General features: G+C 48.0%; 1 protein-coding gene across 2 annotated transcripts in view; it reads right to left on the reverse strand.

Moving 5' to 3' along the window:
• KDSR (3-ketodihydrosphingosine reductase) overlaps nt 1-20508 on the reverse strand; it is a 38253-nt gene extending 17745 nt beyond the window's left edge. The window contains exons 1-6 of one of the 2 annotated variants that reach the window (XM_043443914.1): nt 20303-20508; nt 14378-14467; nt 12193-12249; nt 9552-9617; nt 9261-9356; nt 4852-5043 (exon numbers count right to left, since the gene is read on the reverse strand). In XM_043443914.1, the coding sequence (XP_043299849.1) occupies nt 4852-5043; nt 9261-9356; nt 9552-9617; nt 12193-12249; nt 14378-14467; nt 20303-20410 (609 nt within the window). In that variant the 5' untranslated portion in view covers nt 20411-20508. The remainder of the gene's footprint in view (nt 1-4851; nt 5044-9260; nt 9357-9551; nt 9618-12192; nt 12250-14377; nt 14468-20302) is intronic. The other variant, XM_043443915.1, reaches the window with a different exon arrangement.
• Nucleotides 20509-21918: the final 1410 nt, after the last annotated feature.

The raw sequence follows: 21918 nt of genomic DNA on the forward strand, positions 1-21918 counted from the left end.
TCCACCCCAGCTCTGCCTGGTCCCACCCTACACTCATTTCCTCCCTTCCACCTTGCCTCATTCTCAATGATGCCCACTTACTCAAGAACTAATTTATTACCCAATCTCACCTAAAGGCGGGCTGTTCCTCATCCCATCAAAGCAAAGACAAGGGCAGAGAGCAGGGAGGGACTTCCTGGGGGTCCCGGGGTGAAGAACCTGCCTTCCAACGGGTTCCAACGGGCTCTCGGATCCATCCCTGCTCGGGGAACTGCGATCCCTCCTGCTGCGGGGCAGTGAAGCCCGAGCTGCAACCACTGAACCTGCAGGTCAACCAGAGAGCCCTCCTGCCCAGCGAAGACCCAACACAGCTGAACAAAGTAACAAACAACCATTAAAAAAGCAAAGCAAAGACAAAGACCTAGGAGCTGGAGAAAGCATTAGAGCTGTTGACAGTGAAGCTCCAGAACCTAAGCTTCAGCTTCCTTTTGAGCAGGAAAAGATGAGGGATTGGGTGGGGGGTGATTGGAAGCAGGGACGTAGAAAGTGGGACACCTAGATTTCTTTTATTGGGTCTCTGCTGCTGTATCTGTGGCTACACTCCCACCTCAGAAGCCTGCTTTCCTAAAAGAACAACTTCTAAAATCTTTAAGTGATGTCTTTATACCTAAAAGACTGAGTTTAGAAAAGAAAGCAAAAAAATGCCAACAAAGCATTCTTCCAAATTTAGTCATTGCACATAAAGCATTTCTAGATCCAACTTTAGTTTAGGAGCAAGAGTGTGGTGGAGGAAGATTTAAGAGCTCATTAAACCAGAAACAATAATCACAGGCACTTAGAGTCTGACGTACAGAATGTTTCATTCACAGAAACACAAAACCACCTTGGCTAAGCAGACCAGCAAGGGCACAACAGTGTAAGTTTGTGAGGAAACAACTGTATTGGTGGAAGTTCTGCTACGAACATGCTAGATTTTGATGACTGAACTTACTTCCCCTCAACTCTACTTTCCACGGTACATGTTGATTTTAGTTTTTGCTTCTGTGAGGACATTTTAATAGAGTCCAAATATGGAGCAAAGTTAAGCCGACTGGCAAGTCCAGACCGGCCACTTGCAGCCTGTGAATCACACGTGTCACTAAGAGGCTTCGGGGACTCATCCAGAATGGCAGCTCCTGTCTCTTCCCTCTTCTTTATTAGCATCTTCCTTCTACCCAAAAGGGAACCAGGCCACGCAGATCAGACATGTGCCCTGACTCCTGGAGTCCTTCTGCGAGACAGACTTGGGGACAAAAGTCCTTTGTGCACAGGCCTTTCAATCCCAAAACGTGCCTTCTCCTGCTGGGTTTCTGAGACCAAAGGGAAGGGCTGAGGCAACCCTGACCTAAATTACAGACACATTATAGATCAGACAGGCAGCTGAAAGGCAGAACCAAAAGGCACAGACTTTGTTACTATTTCTGTTATAAAGTCATGATTTACCTTTGAGCAACCCTACAGAATCTTGGAAAACTCAGAGAAGGCTGCACAAGACATCTGCCTTATGTATTTCATGAAACTGTTATAAAAGAAGATGGTTATTCATAAAGGGATGTATCAGAGTGAAAGCTACAAAAGAAATCACTGGTGTTCTTGTTGGAAATTTCACAGCCATACCTGACCCACTGGCTAAGCATACGTTACAGCGACCTGTTATCGACTAAGCATATCAAGGACGTTGATGAAAAAGAAATTTGTGGCTGACTCCTGTGGGATGAGACGAGCACAGCGTGCTGGTCCCGAAGAGGCCGGCGGGGACTCTCACTGACCAGACGTGTGTCACTCGGGCTCACCCAGTACCGGGGCAGCGCGGCACTCCGCTCAGCAGCACCCAGGGCTCTCTGGGGGCTTTCTGAATCAGAGGTCGGCCAGCTATGGCCTGAGGACCACATCTGGCCCTTCACCTGTTTCTATGAATAAAGATATATTGGCACACTTCCATACCTGTTTATTTAAACCTCCCACAAGGCTGCTTTCCTGCTATCATAAGAGATCTGAGTAGTTCTGACAGGCACCATCTAGCCTCAAAGGCTAAAATATTCATTCTGGTGCTTGGGGGGGGGTGGGGGGGGAAGTATCCACTCCTAATCTAAATCACGAAATGAGACCCTCAAACCACACCCTTCCTGTAGGAGGGTTGTCGCTGCTGCTGTTCCGTTGCTCAGTCGTGTCCAACCCCTTGCAACCCCGCGGCCTGCAGCCCGCCAGGCCCCTCTGTCCATGGGATTTCCCAGGCAAGCATACTGGAGGGGGTTGCCATTTCCTCCTCCAGTAAGAGAAACGGCCACAATTAATTTTCTTCTGGGCTTTTAACATCATGAGGTAGTGTTACATTTCAGTATACAGTTGACCCCTGAACAATGTGGAGGGCAAAGGTACTGACTCCCTGCGTGACCACATTTAAAAATCCACATTTAGCTTTCCGAGGGGCCCTCCACACCCACGGTGCAGCATCTGAGGACTCAACCAACATCAGATCAGGTAGCTCTATCATCTTTATCAGAAGAACGCCACTTACAAGTGGACCTGTGCAGTTCAAATCTGTGATGTTCAAGGCCAACTATGTACAGAATTAGAAAGAATTTCGCCTTAAAGTACACGGTTTTGGAAAGACCCACGCAATGCTCTCTGAGCCTCCCCGGTGACAGCAGCACCGAAGTCCACTTCACAGATGAGGAGGGAGGCTGCAGGCATCTGACAGGCGCTTATGCGATTCTGATCCTAACCACCACCTCCTTCCATGACATGTTCTATTAACTATGAAGATAAGAAGCACTCCTGTTCATCAATATTTCTTTAGGATATTAAAACATAAGTATCAGGAGAGCCAAGTGCAAATTTTAATGCAAGTCTTATTCTCATTTTTACCAACAAGGATGATGAGATCAAGTTAAGTGATTTGTCTAAAAACTGAGAGCTCCACAGTAGCTCTTTCATTAGTCACACAGGCTCATTCTATTAGTCAGGCCAGCAGGCTCGGTGGCAGAGAATCTGCCTGCCAACGCAGGAGATGCAGGAGATGCAAGTTTGAACCCTGGGTCAGGAAGATCCCCTAGAGGAGGAAATGGCAACCCACCCCAGTGTTCCTGCCTGGGAAATCCCCATGGACAGCGGGGCCTGGTGGGCTACAATCCACAGGGTCGCAAAGAGTTGGACACGACTGAACACCTGAATAAGCATGCATAAAGGATGGATCTTTTCATTAAAGAAATATCTTTTAAGAGTGTTAAAGAACAATGACAAAAAAAAGAATAAAGTATCCGGTTACCCTTATGCATACTCACACAGTATTAGGTCAATAGTCACAGCTTATTGGGTTTTTTAAGATTTTTATTTATTTATTATTATTATTATTTTAATCAAGGTGCATCTTCCTTATTTTTACTTCTTGGCTGCACTGTGCAGCATGTGGAACTTCCCCAACCAGGGACTGAACCCCAACCACTGCAGTGGGAGCTTGGAGTCTTAACCACTGGAAAACCAGGAAAGTCTGATATAGTTATTTTATTGTGTTTTACTTTATTGCACTTTATAGATACTGCATTTTTTACATATTGAAGATATGAGCTTCCCAGGTGGCGAGAGTGGTAAAAAACCTACCTGCCAACGCAGGAGACATTAGAGACAAGGGTTCGATCCCTGAGCCAGGAAGATCCCCTGGAGGAGGGCACGGCAACCCCCTCCAGTATTCTTGCCGGGAGAATCCCATGGACAGAGGGGCCTGGCGGGCTACAGTCTATGCAGTCGCACAGAGTCGAACATGACTGAAGTGACTTAGCACAATGCACAGATACTGTATTTTTTACCAAATGCATGTCTGTGGCAACCTGGCATTGAGCAAGTCTTTTGGCATCAGCTTTCCAACAGCAGTTGCTCACTTCATGACTCTGTGACACATTTTGGTAATTCTCCCAATATTTCAAACATTTCATCATGACTGTATTTGTTATGGTGTTCTGAGATCAGTGATCTTTGATGTTCCTACTAAGACTCACTGAAGGCTCAGAAGATGGTTAACATTTTCGAGCAATATGGTATTTTTTAATTAAGGAATGTACATTGTTTCTTTTAATGCTATTGCACACTTAACAGCATAGCAGAGTGTAAACACGGCCTTATACGCACCGGGAACCAAGGCATTCCTGTGACTCGCTTTATTGCGATACTCACCTTATTGCAGATGTCTGAAACACAAGAGCTCTGCCGTCTGCCTGTAATACTATGAAGATGTTAGTACTGTTAAGTTAGGTTCAGTCGCTCAGTCATTTCTGACTCTTTGTGACTCCATGGACTGCAGCACGTCAGGCTTCCCTGTCCATCACCAACTCCCGAAGTTTACTCAAACTCATGTCCATTGAGTTGGTGATGCCATCCAACCATCTCATCCTCTGTTGTCCCCTTCTCCTCCCACCTTCCATCTTGCCCAGCATCAGGGTCTTTTCAAATGAGTCAGTTCTTTGCATCGGCTTCAGCATCAGTCCTTCCAATGAATATTCAGGACTGATTGCCTTTAGGATGGACTGGTTGGATCTTCTTGCAGTCCCAAGAGATTCTCAAGAGTCTTCTCCAACACCACAGTTCAGAAGCAAACTATGTATTAAATTAAGCAAGCCAAATACCTCACAGCCATCCTGCTTCTGTTGACACCTATCATCTTTTATGCAATAAAAACAGGATAACTGCAAATTCACGGGTGGAATCAGTTCTCTTACACTGAAGACGGATCTATAAGCTCTAGTTTCACATAATGACAGGAGGAAGAAAGCTACAAACTAAAGGGGAACATGTCCTGTTGGGCTGAAAGGAGTCATCTATAAGTGAAGACGCTCTTACCTCCATCTGCAAAGCCTCCGCCAGACCCCTGATGGCAAACTTGGACGAAGAGTACGCCGTGTACCCAAACAGGCCCAGCTGCCCGGCCTGGGAGGACACGAAGACGACCCTGCCCACGCGGCGCTCCTTCATGGTGGTGATCACCGCCCGGCTGGGGTACACGCTGCCCAGGTAGTTGACGCTCATCAGCCTCTGCAGGGAACAAAGAGGCCTGGAGCCCGAGCAGGGCGCGCACCACGGGCATCCGCCCCGAGTCACCGGCGCGCCCCTCCAGCACCCGCCCCGAGCCAGAGCCGGGGTCACTGGGCGCTCAGCGGAGCTGCTGAACAAACAGGACCTAAAGGGTCCCGGAAGTGACCGTGATGCACAGGGCTCCCCGCTGGGGGCCCCCTTCTTTTTTCTCTCCCTCTTTTTTGCTGCCGTACAGCTCCTTCACAATGTCGCCGGTTTCTGCTGTACAAGAGAGGGAATCAGCTCCGTGCAAATGCATAGCCCGCCCCCCGGGTCGTCACTGAGCTCCGAGCTCACTCCCGGGCCTACAGCCTCCCACTCCTGTTCACACAGGGCGCACAGGTACACGTCAGGCTCAACCCCCAGGTCACCCCCTCCCCTGTGTCCGCCTGTGAGCGCCTATTTCAATCTCCTGTTTCACTCTAACCTCACGTCCTCACGACAGCACTTAGGTCTTTGCTGAAGCCTGGCCAAATTAGTCTTCTCCTTAGAAAAAGTACACAGCACGGTGCAGGTAATCCTTTTGAGAGACAGTCTGAGCAAAGAGCTTCTAAATATTTCCAGCTTGGAAATACTTGGAACTGTGAGAGACCACAGAGGCCAGGGCAGGGTTAGGAGCGCAGACTTCGGGGCTGGGCTCCACCTTTCACGCCTATTTGAGGATCAACGGCAAAGTCGGATACTCTACTTAATTCCTCACACGGTGTGACTGCACAGGCCTGCGGCAAGGACTGAAAGGGGAGACAGAAGGTAAGCGCCCTCCCAGCCCCACCCACAGTAACTACCCAGTATATGTGGGCTCTCACGATGGAGGAGGACCGCACAGGCACCAAGGGTCTCCTTTGCCCTCATCCTGGGAACTCTTGAAATCTTTTACATTTTCAACATGAAAGTCTCATGATACTGCATTACAATCCTTCTACATTAAAAGCCTTATAAAAAACTAGGTCTATCACCATGTGCAATATAAAACAAAAAATAATAGAGGCTCCCAGGTGGAACCCCTGCCTCCTGCGTGTCGGGCTGAGCTATGCGGGAAGCCCTCCAGGTGGCGCTAGAGGTAAAGAACCCGCCCGCAACACAGGAGACAGGAGGAGACACCTTCCATCCCTGGGCGATGGGAACCCACTCCAGTACTCCTCCCTGCAGAATCCCATGGACAGAGGATCCTGGCAGGTCCTGCAGTCGTGAAGAGTCAGATGTGACTGAAGCGACTTAGCAGGCACACACTACGTCTATTAAAGAAATTAAAGTTAAAACCTTCCCACAAAGAAAATCTCAGGCTTCACTGGTGGATTCTGCCAAGCATTTAAGGAAAAATAAATCAATTCTACACAAATTCTTCCAGAAAACTGAAAAGTAGGGACTATTCCTCTACTGATGCTATGAGGCCACCTCGACTCTTAAACAAAATCAAAAAGTAACATTAAAAACGCTACAGCTAATATCCCTCAAGAACACAGAAAGGATAACACATCCTGACCAAAGGTGGTTTATCCCAGGAACACAAGGCTGGAAACATCTGGAAATTAATCAGTGTAATTCACCATATTAACACACTAAAAAAGAACTCTATGATCATCCCAGTGGATGCAGAAAAAGCACCTGACAAAATTAAACATCCATTTTATACAAAAACTCTCAGCAAATTAGGATAAACTGCTAAACTTGATAAAGGGCATCTACCAAAAATAAACAAACAAAACTACAGCTAACATCATACTTAAGAATAAAAGACTAACTGCTTTCTCCCTAAAGTCAGGAACAAGACAAAAATGTCTACTTTGGCCACTGCTAGTCAACACGGCACTGGAAGTTCCAGCCCACGGAATAAGCGTATCTAGATAGCAATGGAAGATGTAAAACTTGCAGATGACATGATCTTGGATGTAGGAAGCCCGGTGAACACTAGAATTAATAGTTGAATTCAGCAGCACTGCACGATCAAAACACAAAAATCAATTGTCATTTTCTACATGAGCAATGAAAACTCAAGAAATTGAAATAAAAAACCATTTACACTAACATCAAAAATATAAAATACTGAAAAATAGTATGTGAGCTCCAGATACTGAAAATTATGAAACACTATTGAGATAATTCTTTTAAAAACTTAAATAAATGGAGATATATATTATGTTATATGGGTTAGAAGACCAAATATTGTTAAGATGTCAGTTTCCCTCACATGTGTCTATAATGTCAGTGCAGTCCCAATCAAAAATAACTCCTCCTGGGACTTCCCTGGTGGTCCGATGGTTACGAATCCGCCTTGCAATGCAGGGACGTGGGTTTGATCCCTGCTCAGGGAACTAAGATTCCACATGCTGTGAAGCGCCTGAGCCCATGCGCCTCAACTAGAGAGAAGCCCTCACGATACCACTGCTGGACAGAGGGACGAACAGCCCGCGCGCAGAGGTGCTGGTGTGGGGATGGTGGGGTGCAAAAGAAACGGACTGTGACTGCTTTTCCAAACAAAGTGAGAGAGACAGAGGGAAGGAGATAGTGTAATGGGAGACGGGTTGAGAATAAAGAGAGTTTTTTTTAAAGATTAGATTCACGCATTATTTAAATATTGCAGCATACTTCATATTCTATATGTGTGTTATATTTCCTCCTTCATCTCACCCGTTTCGCGTTTTCTCCTTGTCACTGACACCCACCCGCAGCTGCCTGAACTTTTTTTTTATGCCACGCCACGAGGCAGGCAGGATCTTAGTCCCCTGGCCAGCTCGAACCTGTGGCCCCTGCAGTGGAAGCACGGAATCTTGACAGGGACTGCCAGGGAAGGCCCGCAGTCACCTGGTCTTCAGTGCTCAGTTCCTTCTGCTCTTGCTCAGACATGACCCCCTCAAACCTTTGACACAGTTGCCTCCAGACTTCCGTTAGACACGGATGCAGGGACCCTCCCGCTCCACCCGGACAGACTCTGCTTCCCGACGCCTGGCTGCACGGCTGTGAGCTTCTGTGCTGCACGCACACAGATCCTTACACACCTGTCCTCTCTGCCGTCCACAGTCGCCCAAGGAGTCTGCCGACCTCCCTTCATACCACCTTCCACACACAGGCACATACACTCACACTTCTCTTTCACCGGCCACCTCTGAAGTCTTTCTACTCATCACTTCATGTCTAGACTACAACTACTTCCTCCAACTAATTCTTCACACAGCCATTGAGATAATCTTCAAAATCTCCCTGTCAATACCTAGAGATAACGGCATATAGGTCAAGACATCTATCTTTTGATTCCCCCCAGCTTTGGCTGTGCCGAGTGGCATGCAGAATGTTAGTTCCCAGACCAGGGATCAAACCCACAGCTCCTGCCTTGGAAGGCAGAGTTGTAACCACTGGACCACCAGGGAAGTCCTGACGCAACAGCTTTCTTTTCTGCCGAGCTGATAAAGAAGCCTTCCGATACCAGAGTCCCAGCTAAGGCATCACTCTGCTTCTGCCTCCACTGGACTTGCACAGCTTGACTTGAAATCGCAGAGTTTACAGTGCTTTTCCCCAGCCTGCCAGAGCAGGACGTCTGAACTGCCGCTCGGGGAGTCTCCTCTTCCATAAAAGGGAGTGCGCCCTAACTTCACCAAGATCATTCAAAGCCCATCACCACCATGAAGGCTCTACAGACCAGTAAAAGACAGAGACAGCTGACACAACATCAAATGAAGAAAAACATGCTGCGCACTTACGAGGGATTTCAGGTCTGTTGCACACTTCTTTGGCTGACGTTTTTAAAAAACATAAACATAAATATGACACATTGTCTTTTTCTCTTGGCTTGAGAATGCCAGAGTCTGCTCTTCAACTTTTTTGGGTTTTCATTGTTAAAAACACTGATACTTGACGAGAAAACCAGCATCTCTCTTGGCTTCCAAAGGGCTCTGCTGATAAGGAACTGATAAATCAGTTCCTATCGATTTACTGTGTCAGGCTGGAGGCTGCATTCCCATTCTACAGCTGAGGAAGCCAAGGTCCAGAGGCCTGTGTAAACTTCTAAGGCTGGACGGTCACTGGGACTAAAACCCTGTCCAGCCTTCCTCTAGCTTGCTGAAGCTTCTGTTAAACTGGAATGCATTTCACCTATTTCATTCATAAAGCTTTCAGCCATAAACTAGTTCTCCCTCATAGTGTATGGGGCTACCACAGTGAAAAAAAAACAAATTTTTACTTACTTCAAAAGTACTAACTTCAAGATCTTCAAATTTTCCTGCAAGTGACATTCCTGCACAGTTTACAAGCATGTCCACTGGGCCCAACTTCTCCTGAGCCTGCAAGTTTATCAAATTGGGCATTAAGGAAGAGAAACAAAGAATCCGTTAGTAGCCAATCAATGCCAATAAATAAAATCTATAAAACTATTAGACCTATAGGGAAGATATGCCAACTCCAAGCCCCACACCAAACTGGCAAGGACCAATCAAAAGGCGAGTGGATTAACTCCAACTGACCCAACTGACTCTTACTTGTTTTATGACGTTCTCTACTTGGCTATAGTCTTGAGATACATCAACTGATATACACAGCACCACCTGTCAGAAAGAGAAAAAAGTGATCAAAGCTATGCAGGGCTTTAAAAGAACTGTTTTTAAAAATTAAAGGCAATTTTTTCCAGGAGATAAGGAGTCCAGTTTGGATGTTCCGATTGCAGGGTTTGAAACCTGCTGACAATGCAATTAGGAGAGGCAAATTGGGGATGGAGGGCAGTTCTTCCAGTGGTTCAGCCGTAAAAGACTCCACGGACAATGCAGAAGATGCTGGAGACGGGTTTGATTCCTGGGTCGGGAAGATCCCCTGGAGGAGGGCATGGCAACCCACTCCAGTGTTCCTGCTTGGAGAATCCCACAGACAGAGGAGCCTGGGGGGCTACAGAGTGGGACACGACTGAAGCAACTCGGCCTGCACATATGGGCAATTTTTGGCAGGGGGGAAAAAACTAACAAACTACCAGGAAAAGCATGTCGCCAGGGCCCTGCTCATGCGCCGCAGAGAAACACGCCAGCTGGGGAAGGGAGGCCACCCGGCCCCTCCTGCACACCCTAGCCCTGAGGTCCTCCCCCCTCCTGGACGTGCAAGTCAAGGGCTTTCCACACGACCGAGGCTTCTGCCGGGTGAAGAGTGGGGCTAACGAGGCAGGAGAAGGAGCGGACACGGCGTCGGCGGGACTGGCCTTCACCAGGACGCTCCAGATCCGTGCTCTAGATGACGCCCCTTCTCTACCAGAGCTCACAGGGACAGGGAAACAAAACAGCAAAACTGGGGAGACCTGCCAAGCTGGCGGCTTTCCAACGTCCGTGGGCTCAGAGAAGGGGTACAGACGAGGCCCCGGTGCTAGAGAAAGACCCCCACACACAGAGGTGGGTGAGGCCGTCCGCTTGCAGCACGGAATGCAAAGGAAGAAAATGCAAACAGCCAATAAAAGGGAACTGATTCAGTAAACTTTGGGGCACCCAGGATTACGCCACAGCAGTGTTAAGAGATGAGGCAGATTTATCTGACTGACATGCAAAGTTCTCTTTGCTTCACCACCTTAGCATCTTAGCATTATCGACTCAATGGACATGCGTTTGAGCAAACTCCAGAAGATAGTGAAGGACAGGGAAGCCTGGCGTGCGGCAGTCCACAGTCTGTGGGGTCACAAAGAATCGGACATGACTTAGCGACTTAACAACAACAAAGTTCTCTAATGTATTTCTGGAGGGAAAAAAATGAGGCAATTAAAATGACGGTGAAACACCATTTAAAACCCATCAGGAAAGCAAAAATTAGAAAGTCTGTTAATACCAAGTATTGGCAAGGAGTCACTGCGGGCAGGAGTGTAGCCATGTTGGCGATGCACACACTAGACTCAACGGTTCCACTTCTAGGTGTATTCCATCCTCGTACAAAGTGCACAGATAACCCTTAGCAATAGCAACAAAGAAAGCAAACTGGGAAGACAATGGAAACCACCCAAACATCCCCCACAGTAGAGCCGATGAATGGAGGACAGTCTACACATACAAGAAAACTCCAGATGGCAGCAGAAAAATGGACAATTACTTCATGCAGCAACTGAGAGGAATTTTAACAACAAGATCAGGTGAAGAGATCAAGTTGCCTAAGAATATGCAAAGAATGACGTTGTATAAACTTAGAGAAAATAGGTTAGAGATTGCCTAGGGCCGGGAGGGGTTGGAACACAACAAGGGCTGACTGCTAAACAACACGGACTCCCCATGGGAGGAGGAAAGTGTTCCGTAACTGATTCTGGGGATAACTGCAACTCTGTGGACATGCTAAAATCCACTGAACTGTACACCTTAAATCAGTGAGCTAAACGGTATGTGAAATTCTATCTCAACAAAGCTATCAAAGTAAGAATGATGCCATAAAGCTCAAAAAGCAGCAGAAGTAAACAATACGCATCTTAGGGTTACATGCACTTATGGTCAAATTATTTAAAAAAAAAAAAAAAGGAAGGGAACTCCCTGGCAGTCCAGCGGTTAAGACTTTCAATGCAGGGGCAAGGGGTCGATCCCTGGTCAGGAAACTGAAGTTCTACATGCTGTGTGGCACAGCCAAAAAACTAAAAAACAAAAGGGAAAAAAAAAACTATAAAAATCAAGTTGGGGGTTACCTCTAGGAATGAGACAGAAGGATTAGGCTGATGTGGGCAAACAGAGGAGATTTCAGGGGCCCCGGAAAATGCCATTTCTTAAGTTGGGTGATGAGTGTGTGGCTATTAATTTATCATTATGTTTTATTCTAAAATAAATATATTGTATACATAAACGTACCACTGCATCAATCAAAAAACTGCATAATCAAAAAGTATTTTTAATACCTCCTTTCCCTTATGTTAATTTGAATAAATAACTGAAATCATTTTCTAGGAAAGCATTCTGTTATTGGATCACCTGTGTGTGTGTATGTGTGTCAGAATCTATGCATTGCTTTGGTAATAACCTGAAATCCAAGACAATTCAAACAATTTCACCATTTTAAAAACAATTAGGAACAGTTGATGTGCTTTCGATGAACTATTCACGGATGAAGTCACAGTCTTTTCCTTTGCATATCCGTGCTGATTAGACAGAAAATGCATCATGAGCACAGGAACTTTACCTGTTTATCATTAATAGAGTGTTTTTCGATTTCTTTCTTTGCCTGTAACAGCTTGTCCTGAAAGCAACAGAGAACAATTAGTTCTGGTGGTGATCTATTTGTCCATTTGTTTGTTTAAAAGGAGAGAAAAAGCAGTTTTTGTACAAGGACTTATTAAATGCCAGAAAGCAGACGGGACAGCACCTGCATGTGCAGAGCTGTGGGGCACATCGCTGCGAGGTAGGCTAAGCTGTGACTAAGGGATCGTGAGGGTTTAACTTCACTGCAGAGAAAGATAATAAAAAAAACCAATGAAACTCAAAGTCCCAATCATCAGTATTAATTGCTAACAGTCTCCCACCAATTCTAATAAATGTTTTCATTTGACATTACGGAGTTATGAAACATCTTCCCAAACTGAAGAGTATGTGTGATTTCATGACATAATGATTTCCTACAAGATCATCTAAAGAGTCCCTCCTCCACCAAAAAAGCAAATAAAGTAAAAATCACTTGTGAGATGGACGAGGTAAACCTATGCTTGGCTACTTCCAAAAATACTCTGAGGACAAGCAAAACTATCCAGTAATTGAGTAATTCTCCCAAGATCTCAATTGTGCTTGTTTTAGTCACTTTCAAGAAGATGGAGATCAGTTTACAGTGCCTCAATTTGCTATAAATGCTAGAATTTAAATACAGCATGACAGCAGAAAAGAACAAAAGGACACGGGAGTCCTTCCAAAAGACGTGCAGGTTTTCTAAACAAGAATGTGCCCGTAATAAAATCATATTATTCTATTAATACAGAGGAACACCACCTGACTTTGCCAGAGCCAGAGTATAAAATCACACTAGACAGTAAAGGCCTTCTTGGTGCCAGAAGGCTCGTTCACCCCCAGCAGCGCCAGGAGCCACGGAAGCCACGGAGGACCCGACAGGCTACCCTGCCTCCTGTTTCCCGTGTCTCCTGTCAAACCTCGGCACTGGACAAACCTCACACGATGCCGTTTCACCACAGCCGGGTTTTCAGTCAGGAAGGTGGCTTCGATGCCAAAGCAGATGCGCTGGTAGAGGAGTCCGGGTACAAATAAAAGGGAGCTAGTTCTGCCTTTCTTCATGTTTTAAAGAGATGATGGCTGCCCGAGCCTAATTCTGTGTTACTATCTGCACGGTTCCCCCGGGGCCCCCGTGGTCTGCCATCCACCTGGGCACTTTCACTGCCCAGCTGTGCGCCTCGCCCCACCCCGCCCCAGGGCAGCCAGCACCCCGCCACCCTCCCTGTTCACCGGTGCATCAAACCCCATCAACAACGCTGCGCTGCATCTGCCCCTCGGTCCATCGCCCTCCCTTCACTTCTGCAGCCAACAGAGACGTCCCGAGCGAGTGCCCACTATGACCCGAGCTCCCTGCCAAGCCCAGAAGGCCCGCTGTGGTCCCTGCCCCTCCCCACGCCCCAGGGAGCAGGACGCGGGACCTGTCGGGCAGAACGGAGCGCAGCGCCCTGGGCTCGGGCAAGGAAAACAGACACTGAACAGAAAAGGGAAACAGATCTTGTGCTGACTTGGCACAGAAAAGCACGTGTTTTGTGGAACTGCTGGGGAGGAGGGAGATTTCCCCTGCAGTCTGGGTCTCTCCAGAGATGGAGATGACGTCAGAAGCAAATTACAGAGAAATGCCTACAGTAATCCTTCAGGACTCAGATTGGCCCTAGGATGCCACTGTCTGCGGCTCTGGGCAGGGGGCGGCCTCCCTGGCTGCCTGTGGCCAGGGGTGCACCTAAGTCTCTGCCTCTCCCAGGTCTGCAGTCTCTGCAGTGTGGCCTCAGAGTTCCTGGCCCTGAATAAAATATCTGTGGAGCTAACCTGACTTCAACCAGGAAGTTTTTGCCTGGAACACAAGAAATAACCAGTCAGATGGTAAAGAATCCGCCTGCAATGCGGGAGACCTGGGTTCGATCCCTGGGTCGGGAAGATCCCCTGGAGGAGGGCATGGCAACCCACTCCAGTATTCCTGCCTGGAGAATCCCACGGACAGAGGAGCCTGGCGGGCTACAGTCCACGGGATCGCAAGGAGTCGGACACGACTGAGCACAGCACAGGAGTCACAGCTCCAAGCAGAGACAGGCGTGAACACTGCGAGCCTCGCACGGCCTCTGGGACTCACATCATGCTGACTCAGTACCTAAGAACATAGCTGGAAGACTTACCTCATTCCGTGCAACCAGAGTTATAAAGGCTCCTTGTTTATAGCACTCGATAGCAATGCACTTTCCGATGCCACTAGAGCCTCCTGTAACCTAAAAGCAGAAATAAAGAAATCTTAGCACTTGAAATTTCCCTTCTGTGGGAAACTAAAAAAAAAATATGACAGGGGGCTTCCCTGGTGGTCCGGGGTGAAGAACCCGTCATGTGTGAAATAGATAGCCAATGGGAGTTTGCTGTCTGACGCAGGGAACTCAAGCTCTGGAACAACCGAGAGGGGGCGGGGACTTGGGTTCCCTAGCTGATTTACGCTGATGTTTGGCAGAAGCCAACACAATACTGTAAAGCAATTACCCTTCAGTTAAAAATAAATAAATAATAACAATAAAAAAAGAATCTGCCTTGCAAGGCAGGGTAGGCAGGGGAACTAAGATCCTAAACACCCCGGGATGACGAAGCCTGCGCCTCCCAACTAAGACCCAACGCGAATAAATTAAACAACTATGATGAGCTCCAAAATCCAACCTACAGGAACTAAATCTTCAACTACCGTAGCATCGTCATCCCAGACCCAATGAATGGAGTTTGAGAACAAACTGTCAGCAGGGCGTGTGGTTCTGACTGTTTCCAGTACTGAACCATCCACTGCACACCTATATTCTGAGTCCACTGGGGGGGCAAGAGCCCTCTACATCGAGCTAATAAATAATATACTAGTCTGATAATTCGAAAAGACACGTGCGCCCCTATGTTCACAGCAGCACTGTTCACAACAGCCAAGACACGCAAACCACCTCAAGGTCCACGAATGGATACAGAAGATGTGTGGACACACTGTACGGATGCGTGCACATATGGAATGGAGTGGGATAGCACTCGGCTTTAAGAAAGAAAGAAAGAATGCTGTTTGCAGCAACACAGATGGGCCCAGAGATTATCGTACTAAGTGAAGTAAGTGATACAGAGAAAGACAAATACTAGTATCACATGATATTGCTATATGCAGAATCTGATATATGACACAAATGAACCTATCTATGAAACAGACCCACAGACAAAGAGAACAGGCTTGCGGTTCCAGGGTGGGGGAGGAATGGACTCGGAGCTTGGGTTTAGCAGATGGAAACTATTATATACAAAATGAATAAACAAGAAGGCCCTACTCTACAGCACAGGGAATTACACTCAACCTGCAGTAAACCATTATGAAAAAGAATGTATATGTATATATTATATATAATACATAACTGAATCACTTTGCTATACTGCAGAAATTAACACATTGTAAATCAACCATACTTCAATGAATTAAAAAATAAATACATTAGTTTGGCTTTGAGTCCAAATCCAAATGAACATTGTTTTTCTATCTATCTTCTATGAATGACCAGTTCTACAGGAGATGAAAAGAATAATCACCAGCATATATCTTATGATCTTTTAAACAAGTGCTTATTATAAAGTGATACATGACCACGTGGAAACACTAAACAGCAAAGCTTTTCTTCTGGCACTGTTCCCATCTTCACTGTCCAAGGCTCAGCCATACCAGCTGGCTCCCAGGCATGACTTCTCCAGCCACGGGACCTTTGCACATTCTATTCTCCCTGCCAGAAATGCTCTCCTCCCCTTTTCATCTAATTGGCATCTATTCACCCAATAAAAAGCTCAAATGATCACGGCCTCAGGAAAGCCTCACAGGCTGCCCTCGGCCCCGCCTCAGCCCGCTTTTCAGCACTGCAGCCTTTTTCCCCTTGCGTTTACATCACTCCATAACCAAAGAGCCGTGCATTTACCTGTGTGACTATTTGATTTACAATCATCTCTCCCATTACCACTCCACAGACTCCCTAAAAACACCAATTCTATTTGGGCACCCCACTACATTCTGGACTTCCTGGTGGCTCAGATGGTAAAGACTGCCTGCAGTGCAGGAGACCTGGGGTTGATCCCTGGGTCAGGAAAATCCCCTGGAGAAGGAAATGGCTACCCACGCCAGTATTCTTGCCGGGAGAATCCCACGGACAGAGGAGCCTGGAGGGTTACAGTCCACCGGGTCGCAAAGGGTTGGACACGATTGAGCAACTAACACACACACTATATTCCCAGCCCTTCGTATAATGCCTGGCATATAGAAAGGGCTCAAAATGTATTTAACTTAATGATACAAACGTAACATTATCTTTCTATTCATTTTTCCTATGCACATTATATAACACAGGCCAGGGGAGCAGGTGAGGGAGGAAGACAAGAGTCAGAGAGGCATCTGCCCTTGCACACTTTTGTATTCTACCTTAAAAAAAAAAAAGTATAGTCGAAAAACTAAAAGGACACACAATATTGCGTTAGATAGCTATATCAAAACTTAGTTAACCATTCCCCTACAGTGAGCATCTAGACTGCTTTGAATATTTTATTGTTAGATATAAATCTTGCTGTAAAGAATATCTCTGATTCCATCTCATGACTTTTTTTTTTTTTTTTCCCCATCTCGTGACTTTAAAGATCAAGATTCCTTCCTACACAATGTACCTATCTCCATGGAACTCCTAGGTTTCTCCTGAACCTCAGCTTCTCACTAATGAAGGGATTTCTTTGGGATAATTAACCAATTATCTACCATTTACTATTAAGATACATCTGCTATCCCACCTAACAGTCACCTCTGAAGAGCTCTTTACTATTGAAATATTTTATGGGGGACTTCCCTAGTGGTCCAGTAGCTAAGACTCCCAATGCAGGGGGCCTGGGTTCTATCCCTGGTCAGAGAACTGGACCCTGCATGCTGCAACTAAGTGTTCACATGCCACAATGAAAGAATGGGGTTGCCACAATTAAGATCCAGGCTATCCATATAAATAAATGTTGTGGTTCGGTTGCTCAGTCATGTCCGACTTCTTTGTGATCCAATGGACTGCAGCACGCCAGGCTTCCCTGTCCTTCACCATCTCCCTGAGTTTGCTTAAACTCATGTCCACTGAGTCACTGTAGATAAATATTAAAAATATATATATTTCATAGGTGGTTTTGGCTTATTACTTTTTATCAGACATTTCAATTAGCAAGATCATTAAGAATGTCACTGGCTATTTCTGCTGCCTACAGGTCCCTTCACCCAACATCTCCCACACACCTGCATTTCCAAATCCCATGGAACCTGTAGAGGCCGGTCCCAACATCTCCTCCTCCAAGAAGCCTTCCCGGACTCTGTCCCTCTGTCCTGCCTGTCACTTTTGCACCTTCTGCAATTCCTTCTGTGCCTGCCTGAGCTTCCGGGTCAGACTCTAAGTTCGCTGAGGACGAGTATCAAGTCTGAGCTCCACGCTCATTCCTAGCACAGCACTCCGCATAAACAGTTGCTAAATAAATACTTGCCTACCATTAATTTGCAAAGTGGTGTACCATGCCATTTCCCTGGAAAAAAAAAAAAAGCCAAAAAAGCTTGTAAGTAAAAATCCTGTTATTCAAGGAATACATGGAAGTGGAAGTGATGAGGTGGTTGAGAAAATGTATATGCTCTCAGGTGCTCTGTGGATATTATGATTGTTACTGTCCTTTTTCTAGACTGAAACAGGTAAGCAAGCTGTGTCAAATTACTGCACAACAAAGAACAGGGTGTAATCTTATAAGATTTATCCATAAAAACAAGAGTAAGACTTCAACTTCTGAGTCACGGTTCATGGGAAACTGACCTTCCAGTCCAAGCCAGCTAATTCATAGAAGGTATCTAAGAACATACCTAAGCCAATTCAGGCTACGTTACCCTTGGGTGGTATAAGAAAACATAAGAGATTTTCCTAATGGCTGAGAAAACAGTAAACATGGACTGAGTTGCCTGACCATTGGTGACATGAGACCCCAAAGATAACAGTTTAATGCCTTTCTTTATCACTCGTTCTGACTGTTCTTTGCCACTACTGTTTTAAATGTTAATATGTCTTCAATTCTACCACACACCTCTTATCGAGGGCAAGAGAGGGCGCTTTGCTGTCAGAACAGCTTCTCCATCCATCTCCCCAAAAGGGCAGGCTTGATTTTCTAGCTTTCACCAAATCAGTTTAACAGCTTTGTTTAAAAAACAGCTGATTTAAATAAGTATATACTGTGTAAGAGGGCTTCCCTGGTGGCTCAGATGGTAAAGAATCTGCCTGCGATGCAGGACATATGGGCTCCATCTCTGGGTCGGGAAGATCACCTGGAGAAGGAAATGGCAACCCCCTCCAGTGTTCTTGCCTGGGAAATCCCATGGACAGAGGAGGTTGGTGGGCTACATACAGTCCATGGGGTCACAAAGAGTCGGACACAACTGAGTGACTAAGCGTGTGCACACGCGTGTGTACACACACACACACTGTGTAAGGCTTGCTGCACAGCTTTACCAGTGTAATTAGAGAGATAATACTCATCAATCAGAATTGTTTTAAAAACAAAAGAATAACTAGTTCTGACCTAAGCCTGCTCATGCTTCCCCATCAGCAAGACATTCTGAACACTGGCCCCCTTCCTGACACGACTGGGTCTAGTCCTAACAAATCTCAAGAAAAACAATTACACTTTTACTCTTTTTATGTCATTAAAAAAAGAAGACAGATGGTGACATCATGTGAATTATTCATGTCGTCCTCACGTCATTTACAGTGGCACAGCCAAATGAGATGGTGAAAGTAAGAAATTCTGTGGGATCTACCCCAGCAGATGTGTTCATTATCTTATCCAGGGCCTACAGAAGCATGATGGGGTTGGTAGGACCAGAGTCGCCGTTAAGTGAGAGTCCCTTATAAACACTACGAGGTGTGCTCTGCAAACATCACTGCTAAAAAACCCAAGTTTTAAAGCCACAGTTTTTGAGGCCTAAGTTCTCTTGCAGATGTGACCCTTTCAGAAGGCAACATGATTGTAAAATTTTGCTCCTCTCTCCCTAGCTAATGAACTAACAACTCACCTCCTTATCTATCTTCTGCATCAGGAATGGCTGGAGCTGGAAGTACACTATTGGTTTGACGAGAGAAATTAAACAAAATATATGTTCCCATTCAGAAACTCTCGGCGGGACGTCAGACACGCTAAAAGCAACGACCATCATCCCATCTCATCCCAGCGATGCTCGGATCTTAGCCAGGACACCCATATGTCACCTCCCACACCAGGAGGATTTGTGCTAACTGCTTAGTAACTAACTTTTCTTATTCATAACCTCCCGCCTCTACGTGCCTCGGGCTTGTAAAAAAAAATCAAGTAAGAAACGGCCCAGAAAGCCACAGCAAATGGTGGCATGCCGGGCGCAGAAAGCAGGCTTTCTGTTTAAGTGAGGTGGTCCACCTGCAGAGGAGGGATCGTCGCAGACAGGAGTTTCTGATAAGAAACACACCCACCAACCGACGTCCCCTTCATCACAAACGCACAAGCCAGGTCCTCTGGCTCAGCCGTCTGACTCTGCAAGGGGGCGGCACCGGCCGACCCCAGGCGGAGTCCAGCAGGGACAGGCCGTGCAGACGGGGCAGATGGCCCCAACGCTGCTCGCGAGGACTGCCGCTCCGCCGGAGAGACTCACTTCCCGGACCGCTCTGCCCGCTGTCACTCGCGCAAGGCGCCTTCCGGGGGCCGCCCCGGCCGAGCCCCGGACCCGGCCTGGGCCGCGCGCCGCGCCCGGGTCGCCAGCGACCGCGGGGTCCCGGCGGAGTCCCGCGGCCCCTCCGCCCGCTCGGCGGACTCATTGGGGAGCCGAAGCACAGAAACCCCTGCGCCCCGGAGACGCCCCGGGCGCGGACGCGCGCCCCCCGAGCCCGCGCCGGCCCCAGGGGAGCCGAGGCAGCGGAGAAGACGGCGCGGGGCGGCGGGGCGGCGGGGCGGCGGGCCTGCCCGCCGGGGAGCGGCCGGCCTGGGGCCCGCGCTCCGGGGACGGCGCCGCCGCGGCCTCGGGGGCCACTCACCACCACGTGCGCCCCGGGCAGGGCGAGGGGCTTGGGGCTGATGAGCGGGGACACCATGTAGAGCAGCAGCACGAAGGCCACGAGGGACGCGGCGGCCAGCAGCAGCATCGCGCGACCGGCGGCCCGGGCGCAGCTCGGCGCAGGCTCGGCGGTCAAGCGCGGCGGGGCGGGCAGGGCGGGCGGGGTGGGGCTCGGCGGCGCGCGGGGCGGGACTGGAGGCGGGGACGGAGGGCGTGGCCGGGGCGGTGCGTGGCCGGGGGGTTCGGCGACGCGCGGGCGGTGCGTGCGGGCGGTGCGTGCGGGCGGGGCGGGGACGGGGACCGGGCCGGGGCCGGGGTTCGGCGGCGCGCGGCGGGGGCGGGGCAGGGGCGGGGCCTGGGTGGGTCGGCGACGCGCGGGGCTGGGCGGGGCCGAGGCCTGGGGGCGGGGCCGGGGTCGGGGCCGGGGAGGGACCTAAGCCGGTGTTTGGCGCGGGGCGCGGCCAGCGGCGGAGAGGGGCGGGGGCGCGGGGCGCGGAGGCGGGGGCGCCCGGGGGCTGCCTCACGTCCCCAGCTCCAGGACGGGACCAGCACCTTACGCCGGGGAGGCGGGGGCTCCTTAGGGATGCGGGGCCGCGCGCCGAGCCTCCCCGGGTCGGAGGCGGCGGCCGGGGGCTGTCTACGCGCCGGTCCGAACCTCCGGGCCTCGCTCCAGCGCGGAAGGCCCAGCACCAGGCCCGCGAATCCCGGGCTCCATTTCGTATTTTCTTTCGTGCTTAAAAAATGGTCACAGCGCACTTTCGCTTGCCAAGGACCGGGAAGGCCTGGACAGGGAGTTCTAAAATCGCTCAGGTCATTCAGCTTCCTTGAGTTCAAAGTTCATCTTTTACCAAGGCAGGGTTTAAAAAGGTCAAACGCTTTGTTGAGATCTAATTCGCATACCATACAATGCACCTGTTTAAAGTACATTATATAGTCAGAGTTGTGCAAATATCACCACCGTCATTGAGCTGCACTCTGAAAACACACACAAATCCCTACCTGTTAACAGTCACTCCCCATTTCCTCCCACCCCCTCGGGCCCTAAGTAATCACTAATCTTTCTGTCTCCATGAATTTACCTATCCTGGATATTTCATATAAATGGAATTATAGAATAGGTAGCCTTTTGTAGCTGGCTTCTTTCAGTCAGCATACATTTTCAAGGTTCATCCATGTGGTACAGTGTATGAGTAATTCGTGTTTTTTATGACCAAATTCCATTGTGTGGACAAACCATATATCAGTTATCCATTCATCAATTGATGGACATTAGGTTGTTTCTACTTTTTGGCTATTATGAACAATGCCGCTGTTAAAATTCATGTAGAAGTTTTTCATTTCTCTTGGGTGTATACCTAAGAGTGGAATTGCTGGATCTTATAATAACTGTTTTAACCAGAACTGCCAGACCATTTTCCAAAGCAGTTGCCCAATTTTATAATCCCTACCAGCAGTGTATAAAGATATCAGTTTCTCCACATCCTCACCAACACTTGTTTTTATCTTTTCAATTACAGGCTCCACTGTGGCTGTGAAGTGACATTTTGTTAAGGTTTTAGTTTGCAAAAGGCAAATATTTTTTATTTGCTTATGTGC

The sequence above is a fragment of the Cervus canadensis genome, chromosome 23, assembly GCF_019320065.1.
Source record: "Cervus canadensis isolate Bull #8, Minnesota chromosome 23, ASM1932006v1, whole genome shotgun sequence".
Classification (NCBI taxonomy): Eukaryota; Metazoa; Chordata; class Mammalia; order Artiodactyla; family Cervidae; genus Cervus; species Cervus canadensis.